This window comes from Azolla caroliniana, unplaced genomic scaffold (assembly GCF_043228905.1).
Source record: "Azolla caroliniana isolate FFs.n. ecotype wild unplaced genomic scaffold, voAzoCaro1.0.p SCAF_14, whole genome shotgun sequence".
NCBI lineage: Eukaryota > Viridiplantae > Streptophyta > Polypodiopsida > Salviniales > Salviniaceae > Azolla > Azolla caroliniana.
Window position 1 is genome coordinate 18211081 of NW_028230449.1, and position 21593 is coordinate 18232673.

Sequence of the window (21593 nt, forward strand, 5' to 3'; positions counted from 1 at the left end):
AAGATATTCCCTTTTTATTCCTAGTTTATTGTACCTGTTTGGTAGTACAAGAGTCTCTTAACTACCAAACAACCATTCCCAATTTTGTATAAATAGGCTTATACCAGCCTCTTTTGTAATAAGATTATTTTCTGCTGCTACTTAGAAACAAGCACAACTCTTTGGCTGTGTCTCTACTCTTTGCAACCATTTTTTCTACTGCTGTCTAACAGCCTTCTCACAGCTTGGCTGTGTCTATTTTGTTCTAACTCTTCCGCTGCTGCTATTAACAGCTTTTCTCACATTCCCAATGGATACCCCAAGTGTCGAAAAAAAGAGCCCTTTCTAACCATGGATCCATGCCATCCTAGACATTCCAAATCCCTTCCAGTACATGAGATGAGGCTAGACTTCCTCCAATAAATATGTAATCTAGATGCCAATGGAAATTGGCTTTGTACAAGCTTCCCCTTCTCAAGATTCTCACACAAGGCTGGTAAAAACATGAATGAATCATCTACCAAAGCATGTGCTACCACTTGCCCCCATATGGAAGTGATCCCCATGTAAATATGAACGAAGCAGAAAAAATAGAGTGATCCGGACTGCTATATTACAGAAAACAAGATAGCATGGATCAGCCCCAAAATACCACTTGGTAAGAAAATGGCCCACTATGAGATACTTTTTACACACATCAGAGCATGGATTCATCATCATGCCATGTTATATGGACAAATATCTATTATATGAGCGGCACAATGTGATATGGAAGTTGCGAATTTCATCACATCAATTCGTGATTGAGATAGGGCAAATACACATGATATCTCTAGAAGAAAGAATTGCCAATTGTATCATCGGGGAGTGGAATCTGAAGCACACTATGTTTGTCATTGTAGTGTTCTTTATGAAATAAGCGGGAGGTACCATTGCCTCTTTAAACAAGGTTTTGGTCCTCTGCACAAGGTAATGGAATACGAGGACCGAGAGTGCTTGGGGCTTTTCTTGCTAGAACTCACGAGACACGAGAAAAAGTTGTTGGACAATAATACAGCCACATAAGCTCATCAACAGAGAACAATCACAACTTCCTTTAGCTCCATCACTCTTACTCATGCTACAAGTCAATCAAGGACTACACAAATGAGCTCACGACAAGGACATAACAAAGGGGTTACAATAGATTGGGCAATAGCAATTTGTCGTGCATGTAGGCCTCGGCCCATGAACCATGATCTCACCACCCTTGTCATTACAGATAAAGGCCATTATCTCCTACTATCGTTGGTGCTTCCCTTCCATTAGAGTCCTCTCCATTTATGATCGACCTATGCTAGAGATCTTTCGAAGACAAAATTACATATATCTAAGTTGAGAATCTTACATGTACCAATAACAAGATTCTTTAGTCACCTTTTACCTTTTTCACTTTTTTTTACCTAGTAACATTTATTTTGTTGTTCTCAAATATAAGACAACACTTAACATGTAATCTCTCGTTTGGTCTTATAGGCCATTTGGCCTCTTAAAAGAAATTAATACATCTTTCTTTAGTTCTTCTTCCCATCATGTACAATTTGTCACACATACATAGGGTTAACGACCTGGTTTGGATACCCCTTTTTATATTTCTACTAGCAATCATTATAGTATATTCACGTGATTTTCACTCCCATGATTTCCACCCCCCCTCCTAATAGGGAAGGTTCATGAAGGAGTAGGGTGCGTTGAAGAAACAACCAATGATCTAGACACTACATCCTAATAGTGTGGCATGCACAACACAAGCAGCATGTGGACACCAACATATGTAACCAAGTGGAGGTACATAAGCAAAGAAAATTGTATGCTAAAATCAAGATGTGGTCGAAATAGTTCCCATTAGCAAGACCGAACAATGTGAAGTTCAGGCGGTTGTGGTCAATTCACCAAGATGTACAAGTAATGGGCTCTACAAAAAGAAAAGTAAATGCCCTTAGTAACCTATCCACGGGTAGTATGGGTAACAAGCCGTTAGTATGCTGTTCATAGAAAAGTAGATTCCAAAAAGCAATCTCTAGAAACTAAATGTCTGCATAAACCTGAAGAAGAAGAGAACCAATCTACACTCAATGGGGAGACAATTCCCAAAAGAGGCAATTCCATCCTGGTGAAACCAAGGAGGATGTCCAAGTACAATCGGAGTAACAAGGAAACATGTTCTCACGCAGAAACAAATTCATCCACACAACTTAGAGATAAAGAAGAATGACAAAATCCAATTCATGGGGGATTACGCCAACATTGTAGAATCATAGAGACTCAAAAAACTTCCAAAAGAAACCTTCCTAACATGTACACCTGCATTAAGCAAGCTAGGCAAGCAACCGACCTTGCAATCATAGTACGTAATATACTCGAATGCGTTGGCAAACATTGTTTTTCATACGAATGCAAACGAATGCATATGTTATCAAAAAATTATTATGTTTTTTTACACTTTTTACCTTAATTTTCTTACATTTAAATTTATTTTACCTTACAATAAATAATGAATACAAAAGTATGATATTTACCATACTTCGAGGGTGTTACCATACTCAAAGGATTGAAACATTCAAGAATGCAAATGCACGTATGATACGTATGGTTCATACTATGCTGGCAATGATTCAAACATGAGAAATATCTTACGATGTTTCCCATGCTACAATCACATAATCATATGTCATTTCCAAATTCCCATGTTAAGGTTAAAATATTTTCTCTATACCCCTATATGAGGTTACAAAGCTCAACATCATAAGGCTTAAAATAATATATGCACAACCAATAATCACTCTAAACACAATTTTTTTCAAATGAACAATTTCAATGCTGACATCCTCTAGAGAAGGAAGAAAAAAGATGCAAAAAAGAAGCTCATCGTAGATATGCTTGACCAAACAGTGGATTGGCTCCCTCCACACTTCAGTCCACATTTCATGCCCAAGATCTCTCTTATTTTTTCCTTTGACTATATAGAGACTGACAACGCCACTTTGTTATGCCCAAGGAGACGATTTGATTCAAGTTACATGGTTCCATTATAGATCAACAGGTGTGTTGCATAATGCATCAAGTAAAATAGTTTTTAAGCGACATCAAGTTATTATAGCTACTCTCAGATAAGATAAGTTATCCAAGGAGGATTGTTTAACAATAGCTAGAGCCCGAACCACTTGCTTTTTGTGCATCTTGAACCTACTCAATGCACTACTCCATGTCACACTCACAATAATTACCTCAAGACAAAACTGCCCTTACATTAACCCGAAATAAAAATGCCATGAGAATATTTAAAAATAAAAATAACTTTGATTACATCAACGACATTTATTTTCAGTGATATAAGAAAACTCTACTTAAATTTTCCTAAATCATATCCTTAGATATAAACAAAACCCTAAATGTAGCTAATCTAAACCACATCTACACAGGTAAAATGGGAAGAAAAAAAAACTAATTACGATTTGTCTGCAGAGAAAAGTGAAAACCCTACGTGTGACATGTCTAAACATATCTACGAAATAAGGAATAACACATACGTGAACTCATACGGAAAAGAGAAAATGCAAAAAAACTAGGAAACAAGAATTGCCATATCTGCGCAGGTAAGGAAAAAAGAAAACAACTAAATTACCAAGTAGGGTTAAGATAAAAATGGCAGTGCTGAGGGAAAACAGAAGAGGAATCGATGGGAAAGAGGAGGAGGGAAAAAACAAAAAACAAAAAAAAGGAAGAGGAAAAGCAAATGTATGGCAGAAACATAACCATGTACACAAAACCTAACCTTAAACTTAGAAACCTAACCCTAATCGTACTGGAGAAAGGAAGTGCTTACTTGTGTGCAGAAGAACCCTCGAAGAAGGAAGGAAAAGGAAGGAAGGAAGAATGAGAGAGGAAGGGAAACCGACAGAGGAACCCCAAAGAGAAGAGACGCGTCTCTTTTCGTGTGTTTTTGAGTTTTCTTCTTCTTTTTCTTCTTTTCTTCTTCTCCTTCTTCAGAAGAAGCCTTCACCTCCTTCTTTGTGTGTCTCTGTGTGTGTGTACACAGACACACAGCCAAACCGGTTAAGCCTTAACCAGCTTGGTCACCGGTTTAGGCTTGACCCGAACCGAGAAACCGCGGCTTACCGATTTCAACGGTTCGGTTCAGGTTTAGGTTTTTTAAAACGGTTCGGTTTCAACCGTCAGAAACCACGGTTTTTCGGGGTTTTTTTTTTTTTTTTTTAAACAATTTTAAAATTTTGTTTTAAAAGAATCTTTTCATTTTAAGAATATCTTTAAAATTTTAAATTTTAAAATAATGAAACATTATAAATTTTAAATTTTGGCTTAAGTTGAAAACCGAAACCTAACCACGAAACCAAGGTTTTTAACGGTTTTTAAAATGTTTAACGGTTCGATTTTAATGGTTTCGTGGTTCGGTTTGGTTCAGGTTTTAGAAAATTTAAACCGAACCGAACCGTTGCCGATTGTTACCAGTTTTAGCAATCCCAAACCGAGCTCAAATCGATTAAGGAAACTCAAGTCTAAACCGAATGGAACCGAACCACCAAACCGTTTCAAAATGGTCTGACGGTTCGATTTAGGGTTGAATTGAGTTGTTGCCAATTCCGACCTCCGTATGAATATTGTTGCACGAAATGGCAAACATGAATGCCCACCCACGCTGTAATATTGTTTGCCATCCATCACCTTGCATTCGACTTACATACATTCTGCACTTTCTCTGGTTTAGGAGATACCCAAGGTAATGATGTCATTGCATTATGATACAATCTATATTGTAGTGACCCGTAACAAGAAGTGTGACATCCTATAACCGCCAATCCACCCAAGGTGCAACATTTGTTTTCAATGGCAATGATCCATGCAACAGTCGTATATCTTGTAATTTCTCCCAAATAAATCCATAAATTGGGGAAAATGCATAATCTGTGATGGTTCATTGGGGCCACGTTTGATGGATCAACTATTCCTGTTTATCAAGTCCTAGAGTATCATCACACTTTGATACGATGCATTATGTTTTCGTTCAAGAGTTCTTTTTCAGATGTTGTCCACCTAACCCATTGCTTAGCACACATTTCTCTCATGATCATGGTGTGCACTTCTCGAGTCACGTTATTTATTAACAATAATAATAATTAACATTGAGATTCGCCATCCAACTCCATTTTTACACTTTTGGTCTCATGGGTAATATTTGAACTTCAAGGATGATAATAAATTCTATGTAGTTATACCTTGATCGCTTCGTAGGGCCATCTAAGGAGATAGTGAACACTTTGGGGGGCATTTGGGAAATAAAAACACATGTAGGGTGGGATATTACAACCTTGTCCCCTATTAGAACCGTGTCCTTTTTTGTTGTTGCTTGTGTATATGTGCTTGTTGTTGAGAATCAAGCTTAACCTAGTCTAGTGTGTGAACACACATTTTGAGAATCTATGACCACGGAAAGGTTAAAAGTCACCGCTACTTATGGAACTCATTAACTATATGTCATAGAATCATATTCTATGACACGTAACTAATGAGTTCCATATTCCCCATAACTAATAAGTTTCCACATTCCCCAAGGATCTACAGAGAGAGTGGGCGTTTTAGTGAGAGAATGTAGAGAGAGGGTGACCTTATATAAAGCACCCTCATCCTACTTTGTAATGGGGCGGTTAATCTGCTTTGTAATGCTCATATCGTTGTAATTGTTCTCCACTTCTTGTTAATACATACATCCATCTTGAGTACTTCATTTTATCTATCTATCTTGTGTCTCTCTTCTCTTCTCTTTCACACACACATATAACACACATCCATAATCTATTCCACTACATAGAATCACACTCGATTCTTTACAGTTGCAATATCTTAACCTAGTCCATTATTGTTGTTGATGGATTGTGCATGTGTGTTGTGTTGATGATATCCAAGTTCCACTTTTAGAATCTAGACCTTTGTCGTCGTTTGTGGGAGTTATCCAAGTGTTACTGTGTTCTAAACCATCAACATGTAGCTATAAAACTATAGATGCATCAACAAAAGTGTTTTTTGGTCATCCTTTTTAGATTTTAACCCTCGTTGAGCTTTCTAATGAAAACTTGAGATATTGTTATATTGATTTGAAAGTTGACATTGTTAAGATTTCACTCTCCACATGTAGCTCTCACAAACTCATGCAATTTGCCAAGGGGTTTGGGGCTTCTCTTTTTGTTGCATCTTCCTCGGCTTTCTCAAACTATTAACTTGTGTTCTTTCATATGTTGGGTTGTCAACTAAAAGTATGTCATTTCATTTATTGTTCTCTTAGAAGCAATGAAGGTTAAGGTGGAGCCAATGATATATGTGATTTAACTATGTGGTGTGTAGTTGACACAACACGTGTGTCACTAGGCAAAGAAGGGCTTGTGATGTATCTCTTTAGTTTTCTTGGCCTCTTAGAATGTTAGCTTTCTTATTTTCTGTCCTCACGTGAAAGCTTGTAGTTTCATTTTGTTCTAGATGTTGGTGTTGCCATTGTCATGAGTTGAATTCTTGACACAACATATACTGGAAGGTGGATTGCGACTCACAAATATCTGACAACGGGGTATCAAGACGTGTCCCAAGTAAAAATAAACATTTATTGATGTTTGGATGTATTTGAGCAATACATGTTTACCGATGGGTGTTATCACAATGTATGTACACGTTCAAAAAAGGAGGTGAAGAATTATAATAACTTCAATGGGATTTAAGAGTTTGACAATAATTATGGATCGCCACGACAAACACTCCCAAACAAATAATTATCCATTTCAAATAAAAATAATACTTCCATGGATATCGTATATTGTCGACTTCATTGAATCACAACAAACCCTTGGTCATTGTTGTTCATTGCCACATCTTCAAAGATCGACACATTCACTTGACAAAGCATTTGCACTTCAAATTCCTACCCAAAAAATAATCTCCATTCTTTCTCGTTTATTAATTGTCGAACCTTCGTTGTTTAAAAGGTTGTTGCTTTATGTACAAGGTTTGTTTCGTGGGTCTTGTTTTTCCTTCATTTCATAGGTAAGAACGTTGTGCTAATGATGAGGTGACACATTTCAATCAACATCCAAAGGACATGCAGTGTATAGACTTTTGTAAGCCTTCATTGGTGAAGTATTGTTAATGCTAATAGATCAAGCCTTTAAAAGTTGGCTGAAGATAGAGCTTGGTTAGCAAATAAGGTTTTGGATACATGGTACGTTACGCGACATGTAAAGTGGTGGCATAGAGTTTTAGATGCTGTAGGAAAGTCTCACTTTCCATTTCGGGCAAATGTGTTTCTTTGGTGTGCAATGGTTGGTGGGTTGCCTTTGGAAATGACTTTAAAACGAAGACATATTTCGAATGGGACATGTTTTTCCTGTACGGTTGCTATATATATATATATATATATATTTTTTTTTTGAGAGAGAGAGAGAGAATAATTTGCCCAGATGGGTGTAGTTCAGTTGGTAACATGTTCAAACAAAAGGTCATGGGTTCAACCCTACATTCCAAAGTGGCCTCTACTAAATTAGGAAGAGATGTCTCCAACTTGTAAATCATTCCATAGTGGCGTCTACTAAATCGACAAGAGACGTCTCTGGTTTGTAAATGGAAGGGTTGTCATGGGGGCTTCAATATGTTGCGAGTAAGCGAACGTGTTGAGGAAGTAGATGCTTGCTTGGACGGAGCCTGAAAACTCACAAACCAGTTAGAGGATATAGATGCTTATGAGGACCTTAAGCCTTAACCGATTCGGCTCAAGTTTGAAAACTCTCAAACCAGTTAAGGCTTAATCGCTAGAGGAAGCGAACACATCGAGGAAGTAGATGCTTGACTGGATCTTAAGCATTTACCAGTTTAGCTCAAGTTTGAAAACTCCCAAACCGTTTAAGGCTTAATCGGTTAGAAGAGGCAAATGTGTTGAGGAAGCAGATGCTTGCTTGGACCTTAAAACCGTAAACCGGTTTAGGAACCGGTTCGGCTCAAGTTTGAAAACCCCCAAACCGGTTTGGTTTGGACAAGGACAAATCGGTTAAGCCTAAACCAATTCGGACCCAGTTCAGCCCAAGTTTGAAAACTCCCAAACCGTTTAGAAGAGGAGGCGAATGCGTCGAGGAAGTAGATGCTTGCTTGGGCCTTAAGACTTAACCGGTTTAGGAGCCGGATCGGCTCAAGTTTGAAAACCCCCAAACCGGTTAAGCCTAAACCAATTGGGACGATGATGATAGGGGCATTTCAGGAAATAAAGAAAACGTTATTCCCAATTCTATAATTTCTTCTTCTTCTTCTTCTTCTTCGTCTTCACTGTTCGGTCCGATTCCGACCCTCGACGCACAGCAAACAGCGATGGCGATGGCCAGCAGAATCGTGGCGTCTCAGTCTCGAAGGATTCTTCTCAGAAGAAGATCGAATCTTCTTCCTCTTCTACCCTCCTCCCACTCGTCTCCTTCTCCTTCTTCATCATCAACTCATCGTCTTCTTCGCCCTCATCTGTTTCGTCTCCCAGGTAATATCTGATCCTGCTTTCTTTCTCTCTGCCCGTACGATTATACTATTTAGTTCTTTAATTTCTCATGTTAGAGATGGATAGTTCTTTCTTGGTACTGAATCCACGGGCGAAAATGAGCTCAAAATGTTCTCTTTTGTTTTCAAACAAAGAAAAAATAGTCAATTTCCATTCAACGAAAGAGAGGCTTCTTCCGCCACCCTATCTCCCAAATCTACTCGATATCTGAATCCGATTCAGAAGTCTCCTCGTTCTTTCAGTCTCTTCAGAAAAACGTTTGGGTTCACCTCTGCGACGGAGCCCATTCCAATACCTAACTCGATGGGTCGTTCTTGTCAGCGCTCACCGAACTTGGGGCTCTTACGAAGCATCATGATAATAATGCTATATCACATAGCTTTTCGGGAGTTTATTGGTTAACCATACGATCTCAAGGAGAATCAATTTGTAAAGTGTCTTCTCCTCAATATCCATGGTATAGATTCCGGCTTCGCATGAGAGGGCTATAATCCCCTGCGCGTGGAACTTTATTTCACACAAGTTCGTCCCGTACTTAATGTTTCGGAAGCCCAGACTATTCTTTTCTTAACGGAGCAATATTTTAACTATGGGTAGAGAGATTTTGTTTGAACGAGTCGCACACTAAGCATAGCAAAGATTTCTCGAAAAAATGAAAATGAAGGAAAAGAAAAGATTCAAATTTTGTGTTAAATCCAGAATGGAATGAATTGTTATGGGTTCCGACTTCATCAGCTGTAAGAGTAAGACGAGGTTTTTTATTTATTCAGTATCCTAAAATTTCCAAATCTTTATACCTAAAACCCCATAAATTGTTTGAGCTGAATGGTAACAATATTTTATACGTGCTCTGATTGTTTGGAGAGGTACTCTACCTTCTCTAGCCCACTCGACTCGAGCCATTTCACTTCCATTGAGACATCCTGCTATTTGTATCTTAATACCCTTATTACTAGTCCTCCCAACTGACTCGATAGCCCTTTTCATCGTCCTTCGAAAAGCAACTCTATTTCTTAATTGTGAAGCAACGTGTTCCGCTAGGATCTTTGGTTCCCCGTACGGCTGAATAACGTTATTTAGAGTTATTCGAAGTTTTCGATCTCCAATACCTAGCATAGTATCTACATCACGTTTCAACTAATCAATCTTTAGACTATGTTCTTATCTCATTATACTTAACACTATTATCTAAAAAAGTTTCCGAATCAAATCTGCGTTGCAACAAATGGGTTGTACTTTTATGCTTACAAGCCAAAGTTTTATCGCATGATAATCGCAAAATATATCTCGATCTACGCGATCCATCTCGATTTGTAGAACCACCATAAAAAACAGAGAGGATCCTCCAAATGTGTCCAAATCTATTCAAAATAATGTGATCTGGAAGCGTAACCCAAGCCCTTACCCCCAAGGTTTGGTTTCCTTGCTTGCTTTCGTCAATTTCTGGCATATTCCCTCAGAAACTGTGGAGAGGAAGAAAAGAAAGATGACGATAACCTTGAGAAAGAAGAGAAAATAAAAATAAAAGTTTTAGATGTCATATGTACAAAAAAAAAGGACACCAACAAGAAGAGAAAATAAAAATATAGGAGGAGGCTAATCTTCAAAATATGAAAAACAAAGATCATGATAATGTGAGAAATGCTGTTAATAGCAGCAACGGAGCAATAGTTAGAACAAATTAGACACAACCAAGCTATAAGAAGGCTGTTAGACAATAGTAGAAAAAATAGTTGCAAAGAGTAGAGACACAACCAAATAATAGAGCTTGTTTTTAAATAGCAACCAAAGTAAAAAGTCTTTACAAAAGAGGCTTGTATAGCCTATTTATACAAAATTGGGGAAAGTGGGTGAAATGGTTGTTTGGTAGTAAAGTGGCTCTTGTACTACCAAACAGGTACAAAAAACTAGGAATAAAAGGGAATATCTTGGAAAAAGTAGAAGAGAAAAAAGGCATTTAAAGCATTACAAATTCTAGAGAGAGAAGGCATTAAAAGAGTTGCAGATTCTAGAGAGGGAAGAATCTGGGAAGGGAGAGAATATAGTACAAAGATAATAAAGATGAAAGAGAGTGCAGGGTTGGAGCTGCCACCCTCTAACATCCTCCTCTCAGCTCCAGAATGGCGGTCCAACATTGAGTCGATCAAGGAGCTCATCAATGACTTGCTTGGGAAGTGGCTTAGTAAATAAATTAGCCACATTTTCTTGAGTAGGGCAATATGCCAAGTTGATGACTTGTGATTTCACTAAGTCATGAACAAAATGGTAGTGCACTTCGATATGTTTTGTTTTACCATGAAATGCTGAGCTATGTGCCAAGGCACGGGCACTTTGGCTGTCAGTGAAAACTGCAATAGGAGAGTCTTGCAAAACACCAATGTGAGAAAACAATTGCATCAACCATAGCAACTCATAGCAAGTATCCAAGTAGGTGCGATATTGAGCTTCCGTCAATGAAGTAGAAACTGAGTTTGCTTCTTCGATTTCCAAGAAATCAAGCCTGAACCTAACATAAAACAATAGCCAGATGTGGACCTTCTAGAATCAATATCACGTGACCAATCAGCATCTGAGTAGCCAACAAGCTCAATGCCGCCTCTAAAAGACAGACCATAGTCGAGTGTGTTGACCAAATACTGAAGAACTCGAATAGCTGATTGCCAATGACTTTGTCTTGGAGCAATTGAGAATTGGCTGAGAATACTCACGCTATAGGACAAATCAGGCCTGGTATAAGTTAAGTGAAGAAGGAACCCAATTGAACTTCTATCTTTTGTGATATCCTCAAATATGGGAGATTGTCTTCACGAGATAGCTTTGAGTTTGGATCCATTGGACAGGAGAGTGGCTTGCAATTTGACATTCTATAGGTCTCAAGGAGCTGCCTGAGATACCTATGTTGGCTGAGAAAGATACCACCATGTGATTGGTATACCTCATACCTATGAAATAATGGAGAAGTCCTAGATCAGTCATTTCAAAGGTTGTTTTGAGGTCAGCGCGAACCTCCTCGATTTTAGATGCAAGGGACCCTGTAATTAGAAGGTCGTCAACATATAATATGATCAAGCATAGCAAATTATCTTGGGAAAAAACATAGAGATTGCTGTCAGCATTACAGTTTTGAAACCCAAGAGATAGAAAGAAGCTATCAATTTTGTCATGCCAAGCTTTGGGAGCTTGCTTTAAGCCATACAAGGCTTTGTGTAACCTGTAGACCATGTTTTTTTGCTCTAAAATCTCGAAACTTGGAGGCTGTTCAACATAAATCTCCTCTTTCAAGTCACCGTTAAGGAAGGCTGACTTGACATCCATTTGAAAAATGGCCCATTTGTTGTTAGCAGCAAGTGCAAGCGCACATCAGATAGAGGTGTACCTTGCTGTTGGAGCAAAAGTTTCCTCGTAATCCGCTCCTTCGACTTGTGAGTAGCCGTTTGCCACTAAATGTGCCTTGTGCTTATCCAAAGTACCATCAGCATGGTATTTGGTCTTGAAAATCCATTTCAATCCAATGACTTGTCGATGTAGAGGCCGTGGGACCAGCTCCCATGTATGATTCCGCTCAATGGAATCAAGTTCAATTTCCATTGTTGCTTTCCACTTTGGAAGAACAAGGGCCTCTTTTGCTGTTGTGGGTTCTTTTGATTGCACAACAATGCACAATAAGGCAAAGTTGCATGAGTGAGGAGGCCATTGTGACTTACGTGTCGAGAACCAGATGTATGCTCGTGAAGTTCAGCATCGGAGAGATGAGAATCACGAATGGTGGCTTGAAGCCACTTGGGAAGTGGTGGAAGCTGGTTTGTAGAGGGAGGGGAAACAAGTGGAGTTGAGGGAGAGGATCGAATTGTTGGCAAAGTTAGAGATTGAGTAGGAGGAGATGGGGGGCTTGAGGATGAGACATCTTCGTCTAAAATAGGAGATTCCGGAGGAGTTGGGATTTCAACCATGAACTCAGGTGAAATCCTAGAATCATCCGACTGAGACTCCACAAAATGAACGTCCCTATAGATGACTAGGGACTTTGATTCTAAATCCCATAACATGTACGCTTTAGATTGTGTGTTGTAACCAAGAAATTTGCATTGCTTGGTTTTGGACTCAAATTTCGTCCTTTTATGATTTGAAATGTGAACATGAGCATCACAACCAAAGACTTTAAAATGAGATACTGAGGGCTTTACACCTGTAAATGCTTCTGTAGGCGTCATTCCAGCAACTGCTTTTGTTGGGCAGCAGTTGATGATGTAGACTGCTGTGTTGACAGCTTCATCCCAAAATGAGAGAGGAAGATCAAATTGAGATAGCATTGTACGAGCCATCTCTTGGACTGCCTGGTTCTTCCTTTCCACGACTCCATTTTGTTGAGGAGTATTGGGTGTAGAAAATTGGCGAGAAATGCCTCGTTGAGAGCAGAAATGGTGGAAAGCTTGGGAGGTAAACTCTCCACCATTGTTTGACCTGATCTTTCAAACTTTCTTCGATGTCTCGTTCTCCACGAGAGCTACCCATTCTTGAAATTTTGTGAAGGCTTGGGATTTTTCTACAAGAAAATAAACCCAAACCTTGTGGGAGAAGTCATCAATTATAAGCATGAAGTAGCGTGCACCACCAAGAGTAGTGGTTTTCATGGGACCACAAAGATCCATGTGCACTAACTCCAAGATAGATGTTGCATGGTGAATGGCTTCATGAGGGAAAGGCTCTCGATGTTGCTTGCCATGAAGACAAGCAACACATGGGGTATTGGGAGATTTGAAAATAGGAAGACCCTCAACTAGTTGGGAAGAGGAGAGCTTTTGAAGAGAATCATAGTTGAGATGACCAAACCTAGCATGCCACAACGTGGGATCTTCTTGTGCCACCAAGGTATGTGAGCCTTGAAGAAGATGAAGAAGATGAGATTTGGACTTTTCCAAGGGGCTATGGTAGCTTTTTAGGCGATATAAACCCCCTTCTTGTGTGCCACTAGCTACAATTTGTAGGCTGTTGGTGTCAATCACTTCCAAAACTGAGCTATCAAAGTAGACTCCATAACCTTGCGTGGCGATTTTGTAGACCGAAAGTAGGTTGGTAGAGATGTGAGGCACATGTAGCACATCTTGAAGAATGACGGGTTCTTCATTTGAAGAATTGTTAAGAAACACATTACCCACACATGAAGCCTCAATGCTTGAGGCATCTCTTGTAGAGATTTGGGAAGAGCTAGGCTTCACATCATGCAAAATGGATTTGTCATAGGTCATGCGTGAAGTGGCACCGCTATCTAGTAACCACTCATCAATGGTTGAGGTAGTTGGTCCAGCCAAATGTGAAGTATGTTCCTCAATGCCAAGGAAAACTGTTTCTTTGGCTGAGTGGACCGAGTTGGATTTTGGTGTAGGTTGACTTTCGGTAGAAGAAGATTTCTTGGCATTGTCTCTTTTCTTTTTCTGATAGTCGGGCTGAATGTGACCTTTGTAGCTACAATAATGACAGGTAAGCTCCTTGTAGGCTGGGTTGTTTGGTGGTCTTGGATTTGGTTTGTTGTAGGAGTTACCATTTTGCTTCCACTTGCCTTTACTTTTTGCATGTAGAAGCGTCTCATTGGAAGTTTGAGCACTTTTCTTCCTTGTTGCCCAGAAATGTATTCATATCAGGTGTGTTGGGAAGAAGAGAAATCGTGTCACAAAATGCTGAGAATGACTCAGGCAACTTTATCAGTAGACTATGCACAAACTCAACTTCAGTTGACTTGCTTCCCAAAGAAACTAGTTCCTTTTGAAGAGTAACAAATTGTGTTATTTGATCCATGATGTTGGGAGTGTCATGAATCTTGAGATTAGCTAGTTGGTTCTCAATAGCTATCATTTGAGCATGATTAGCTCGATGGTACCTCTCCTCCTCTTGAGCTACAACTGGACAGTTTGCAGTTGTAAGTAGATGCTCAAGGTCTTTCTACTTCTCCCTAGATGCTAGGTAAGGCTCAAATGAGTAAAAGAAAACAGAAGAACCTCCTCTGTAGGTTGGGAATCCCGTCTTTCATGCAAAGGTGAAGCACATAGAGGTGAAGTATCACTTCATCAGAGATGTACTTGACAGCAAGAATATTGAGCTTGTCAAAGTACATACAAATAATAATCCTGCAGATCTTCTCACGAAGGGTCTTCCAGCTGAGCGATTTGCTCATTGCCGACAGATGATGGGAGTTGGATAGATGTATGTAGTTCAGCTTTGTACATACTTGGACTTAGCTGACTTTTTTTTTTCTTCTCACGGCACATTGCCTTTAGGTGGGAGGTTGTTGGGAATAAAGGGCCATCGTGCCTTTTATTAGTGCACGAGTGTGAACGCACTCGTAGCACACTTTTGACTTGTATATACATAATATCTAAAAACCAAAAAAGAGGTACACTCTTTGTACCCAAGACAACGTGCATCTCTCTCTCTCCCTTTGTCTCTCACTCAGACTCTCTCCCTCTCTGTTTTTGACCTAAACCCTAATCCTTGTGCTGCCTTCACTTTTTACAATAATTGTGACACATTTTTGTAGGCTTTATTATTATTTTCTTTCTTCTCTGTATCATGAGATCTTAGCTTGGCCTGGTTATTTTCCTCTCTGAGGAATTTCATTGTATTTGCTTCTCATCCTTGCCCCTCTTTTGATCTTTGAATGAAATATATCTTCTTTCATCTCCTTAACTCCCTTTTAAGTTTTTCTTCTTTGAAATTGGGCAAGATGGCTTTGCATGGCCTGTGTGAAAAGGCTGAGGGACCATGAGAAATATTTCTTGTCCTAACAGATCTCTCTTTTGATGCTGAACTGGAATTCCGTTTTAAAGAGAAGAGACAGCTATTTTTAAGAGATCTGAAAACTGCAAGAATCATAACTGATCCACTTTTTGTGCTCAGTGGTGAATACTTTTTGGTGTTAGGGATGTAGGAAGAACTGGTGAAAAATCCCTTTTCATGCATGAGATAATGGGAGATTATGTGAAACTGGCACTAGCTTTTAGAGATTCAGCTGATCGTCATATTTTTTTGTTAGATTCTTGTCTCCCTCATAAGTATTTCCAACTAGCAGTTTCGAAAATCAGGCAAGCATTTGATTGAATGAAGGTGCATTTTCTCAAACACTGATGCTAGGTTTCTTCCAGATTAGGGATGTGGCAGTGTACTTTTATGACATCTTTAACGAGTGCTTTTAGTGATCCTTACTTACATTCCATTTTTGAAATCTGAACAATCTTCCCCATCTTCTTGTGTTATTCTGACAATCAGATTAGGGAAGTCCCAATGTTGCAGTATTTCTCATTTTCTTTGATTGTGATTGTGTGTCCCATGATTAGCAATTTGTTTTGGGGTCTCTACACATGAGATTTAACTTTAGGCTTGGCCACAATCCTTTCTTGGAATCAGCATGATCTTTGTTGTGATATTTTTCATGATCATCATATTTTTCCTAATTCTGATAATAATCATTTGTTGCATGTCTTAGTAGTAGATTAGGAACATTCATGCTATTTCCAGTTTCAGTCATTACTTCTTCACATTTATACCTCTTTTTATGCATCCTTAACTTATTTTTTGCTTTAGATTCTTTTTCATCTCTATGGGTTTTAGTTTCTTGCGTGCTCACCTTCCTTCCATCCAAAATCAAATGATCTTCCTCATGTTGCTCCATTATTCTGAGATTAGTCTTTTATTGCAAGTCCTGCTAGAGAGACATTTCCCTTTTCTTTTGAACATCATTGTAGTTTTTTACAGATTAATATGGTACTATGTTTCATCCATGGCATCATCATTTTTTCACATCTGTAGCTTGTTTTGATGCTTCATGCTTATGGAGTCATTCTAATTCTTCAATTCTTTGCCTCAGGAAACAATGCCCTTTCTAATCGACACATCCTTAGGTCAATGTCGACTGGTATTGCTCACCTGCCATCAATATCTGATCCGGACATTCTTCATGCTCTACGGCAGCTCATGGCTGTAAACTGGACTGAAATATCCGATGAGGCTAAAGATGCTGTTGAAGCAGCAGTCACCAAAAAAACTGATGATGCATTAGGCTTGGAGGAACTGAAAAATGCTTGGCGAGTTGCTGAGGCGGTAGAGAAGTTCTCAGGGATCTTGGTATCATTAAGGATGGCTTTGGATGACTACTCTGGTGCGTCTGGAGATGTATGTAATCATATGATTCATTTGTTGTTTAATCTTGATATTGTTGAAGATTCTCTCATTGTATGGACATGTTGGTAGCCATTATTTTCTTATAATTTTGAAGTTTGATATGCTTGCAAACTCTATGATTTTCTCATTTCTACAGATGTATTAATAATGATTCTCGGAGGCTTGATAGCTTCTCTCATTGCATGGAGATGTTTGTAGTCATGATTCTCTCAGTGTGGAAGCCTGATATGCCTAGCAACTCTATGATTTTCTCATTGTTAAATATGGGCATGCTTGCAAACTGTATTGCAACATGGCATTGACTACACTGGCCACTGACCGTTAATGATATTTTCAGAAGGTGAGGCCGTTGTCGCCTGTGCTTTTGGAAGCATTAAAATCTGCGTTGTCCAAGTACAACACTTATCTTGCATCTTTTGGCGAAGATGAATTCTACCTAAAGAAGAAAATCGAAGTAGAGCTTGGAAGCTTGTTGGCTCATATTAAACAACGGTGCAGTGGTCTTGGTCCAGAATGGGGAAATGTAAGATTTTTTCTTACCTTGCAGTACTTGCTTCCGTTTATGTCATGCTTCATGTATAATTTTACTACATGATTTGTCAACAGATAAGCCTTCTTGGAACATCTGGTATCTCTGGCTCCTTTATTGAGCATCGTGCTCATTGATTTGGAATGCAGGTATTTCATGCCAGATGACTATGCAATTTGTTTTAAATTAGATTGTTTTATGTAGGCCAAAGGAAAATAAATTAAAAAACTAATATTGCTAGCTAAATCAATGTCATACGCCAATATAGGAGTATTACATGGGCCATGGCGTTTAATGAGGAACCTATGTGACATTCATTTGTGTTTTCTTTGCATTCATGAAATTCCAAGAATAAGAGTTGACCAAAGAACATCATAACGTTATTGCTTGATTGCGTCAGTGACATACATCAATTGAGAGTGTCTGGCCTCCAGAATCTCCTATCCAGTCCATGAATTCATTGACATGGTCAAATTTGCTGTTGCAAGTGTATCAGAACTATATTGGATTGACTCTGTCACCATAGCCTTACTCCATTCTACCTCATCTATTCATAAGAGACACAAAAACCACTATCTGATAAGAGCTCACTGACGCCTTTCAAACAGTCTATGAAGGTTTTCAACAGCTCTTATGCACAATGAATCGTGATCAAAGCATACAATTTTGAGATTGTTGTGTCAAAGGTGACAAAAGGCTTTGACATAGAAAATATGGCATCCATCTTGCTGTTGACGTGAACATTATAGTGTTGCATAGTTTTTCATTGTTTTGTGCCACTTCACACAATGTTCTCAACCCCCCTGTCAAAACTCTGCATTCATGATAAGCTGATAAGAGATATACCCATTTCTTTTCTTTACATCAGTCCATCAACCATACATAATGGAACGCCAACATTTTTTTACTGGCCTCAGTAAACGACCCCATGCTTTTTACTGCACTAGATTTGGTCATCTTGACCTCTGCAAATCATTGCTGATATTTTTTCCAGCCCGATGTTTCAATAAGAGTCTTTGTTCTTAGGAAAAACTCCCAAGTATCCCAAGCTTTTCTCTATTTCCCAAATGCTCCTTACTTTTACTTCCCATGATGGCCATGGTCTAACACCCAAAAAACCAATTATATGTTGAATAGTTTGACTTTGAGCAATTATATGGTGAATTCGTCCCATTTCCCTCTATTTTGGGTGGTTGACCAACAACTGGGAGAAATAAAGAAAAATTTAGGTGTTTCTCAGTTGGTTTTGCTTTATTCTCTATCCATCCAATTAGGAGCATATTGCATGATTGGTATTTTATTAGAGTTTCCCCATACACTTGTTTTTTTTGTTGATTTCGTGACATGTGCGTGTTTGCAGGAACTTCATAAAGACTTTGACGGAGAGAAAAGTGATGGCTTGCAATTTCAAGATGTACCAAGGACCAATCCGTGTGTGTCAATTTCCCTGTAAACAGATTTAAATGCTCCAGAGAAATGGAATAAATGTTCATATACACATATGCTATAATCACTACGTCTCTCCACGTTTTTTTGGTGAAATAAGTGAACCAATGAAATAGGTTCAATACTTCAATTTAATAGAAAGCATTTTGTTTGATCTAGTTAATCGTTTAGTTTAATTTTGAGACTCTGGTGAGGGCTTCATGATGTCTCTCTCTTGTATAACTTTTCGAATTACTTGGCTTTTGAGCCAATATTTGAATATAGATATTTTATGTTCAAAGATTAAAATTTAACACCCTTTTAAACTTCTCGTTCATATCCTTTTTTGATGGGGTTATCACTCTTATTTTCAATGGTACCCCACATTTTCATAAAGCCCTAATGAGAAGTGGTTTTAAAGCTAGCTATATGAAGAGTAGAATTGAGAACATACATTCATACATATTCTATGTAGGCATATTTTTGAATGTGCATGAGACGAAAATGCATGGAAAGGATAATCACATCCTTATTGTTGGATCATGAAGTCATTGAGAAAATCCCCTTTATCTCATCTCCTAGTTTCCAATGATGTTCATGTCTGTGACAATGTGTGAGGTTAACCTTTCACTACATTCATCTAGCTGCTTTTAATATAGTCTTCTCTTAGATGCGTTCATGATAAGACCTAGGCCTAACTAGTGATGCATGATAAGTTTGTAACTAGACCTAACTAGTGATGCATGGTATGTTTGCTTTTCATATTTTAAATGTAAAAACATGAAAACAAAATATGCTTCATGAATTTAGATGGCAACATATAGTACGGTAAAGATGGGGAAACGTTCGGTTGAACCGACAACGAAATCATGACTTGATGGATTAGCCACTCCAATTGAAATGTCGAAATTTATAAATGGTTTGAGGTTCAATGGTCTAGGTTGATTCAGTTTGAGATTTTATTTTGAGAGAACATTTTTGAAATATTTATTAGATATATAAACAAATAGTATAAAGTTTAGAGAACTTAAGTGTTTATTAATAAAGAAAGGTAGCTTTGAAAACTTGTGTACATTTGCCATTCATTTGGTTCGCGTTGATAAAACTAAAATTGGAAACCATGGATTAATGGTTTCTAGATTTCTAGTTTGGTAATAAGTTTCAAAAGTTAGCAAGCGATTTGAGTTTGAAGATATTGAACAAGTGGTGGTTGATTATTGTGTAACACATTGAATAAATTATCGCATACAAACATGCCATTTTTTTATAAAATAGCCATAACGTTTTAGGAAAATGTGCTTCCAATTTCCAAATAGCCATTACCTTTCAAAATCCTTAGCATACCCTTTATACTCAGCACAACGAAATCATATGTAAAATGCAAGTATTTCAAGGCTTCTGAAAAAGATGGATAGTTACGAAAAATTGAAAATAGGACGAGAAGTGTGAAGAAATTTCAAACATTTATACATAACACATGAAGGAAAAATGTTTGAATTTCTCTTTATTTCCCGAACTACCCATTAATTTTTATATATTATTCCTAACACTAGTATTGATGGGCTCTCAACAGATTTTTTCCGCAATTATTGGGAGTTTATTGGGACTGATATTACTGCTACATTTCAGGAGGTGTTTGACACTGGATTTATGCCAAATAAGTGGATCGAAGGTATGATTTATCTTATTCCTAAGTTGGAAGGGCTAGTGGCTGATATTAGGAAGTGGCGACCAATAACTATATTGAATACTATTTACAAAATATATGGTAAGTTGTTGGCTATGAGATTGCAACCTTTTTTATCAAACATCATTCATAACACCCAAATAGGGTTCTTACAAGATAGGAGTATATTGGATAACATTTTTTTATTTTGGGAAGCGGTTGCAATTTCATGAGAAAGGAAAGAGGATTTAGCAATCTTGTTATTGGATTTCGAAAAGGCTTATGACAGAGTAGATTGGTCTTTTTTGAGGGGTACCATGGAAAAGTTGGGTTTTCCTAATCAATGGTTAACGACTGTCTCAGCTCTTTATAACTCAGCTACTAGTAGGGTATTAGTAGATGGAGAGTTAGGCCAAGCATTCGCAATTTCGAGGTCAGTGAGACAGGGTTGTCCGTTGGCTCCTTTTTTATATTTGATGATTGGAGAAGTGTTTAGTAGTTTTCTTACAAGTAATATTGTGAATATAAAAGGGCTACAATGGCCATGGTTAGAGGAACAGGTTGTGGATTGTCAATTTGCTGATGATACAACCTTGTATTTGCAAGGTTCTAGCGACAATATTTTGCTATGCTTCTGGAACTGTTATTAATTGGATTGTCAACATGCTATCGATACATTTTGCTATGTTTTTGGAATTGTTATTAATTGGAATAAATCGGTGGGGTTCTAGGTAGGTAACACAGTAAACCCTTTGTGGTGTCCACAAGAAGGGTTTCAATGGATTCCGCATGGGAAACCTATAAGATACTTGGGATGTCAGGTAGGTATGAATATTTTGCCGGAAGATCATGTAGCTCCTCTGTTGCTTGCTATAAGGAAGAAATTGTTATATTGGAATACTGCTAGATTGTCATTGGCAGGAAGGGTTGTTATTGCCAATCAAGTATTGTTGGCTTCCATGTGGTACATTTTATCAGCTTGGTTGTGCTCACATTTTGCTTTATCGCAAGTACAAAGGCTTATTAGGAATTTCCTTTGGGGATCTAAAGATTGTTCTTATGTGAGAGCCAAGGTATCTCGGAAAGTTGTTACAACTTCAAAGGACGAGGGTGGTCTTGGATTGATTGAGCCTCTTTTACAATGTAAGGCTTTAGTGGGAAAATTTATTATAAGAGGTTTGTTGCCTGGTGGGGGAGCCTTGGAAAAAAATCTTAAGGTAGAGAATGGTTAAAGTTATGCCTTCTAT

General features: G+C 38.2%; 1 protein-coding gene across 1 annotated transcript; it reads left to right on the top strand.

Moving 5' to 3' along the window:
- Positions 1–8309: 8309 nt before the first annotated feature.
- On the top strand, positions 8310–18859 carry LOC147855698 (succinate dehydrogenase subunit 5, mitochondrial-like). Its single transcript, XM_087330044.1, has 5 exons — positions 8310–8536; positions 16413–16717; positions 17064–17249; positions 17333–17404; positions 18616–18859. The coding sequence occupies exons 1-4, from the start codon at positions 8377–8379 to the stop codon at positions 17390–17392; spliced, it is 711 nt and encodes a 236-aa protein (XP_087186170.1). The 5' UTR covers positions 8310–8376; the 3' UTR covers positions 17393–17404; positions 18616–18859.
- The last annotated feature ends 2734 nt before the right edge of the window (positions 18860–21593 follow it).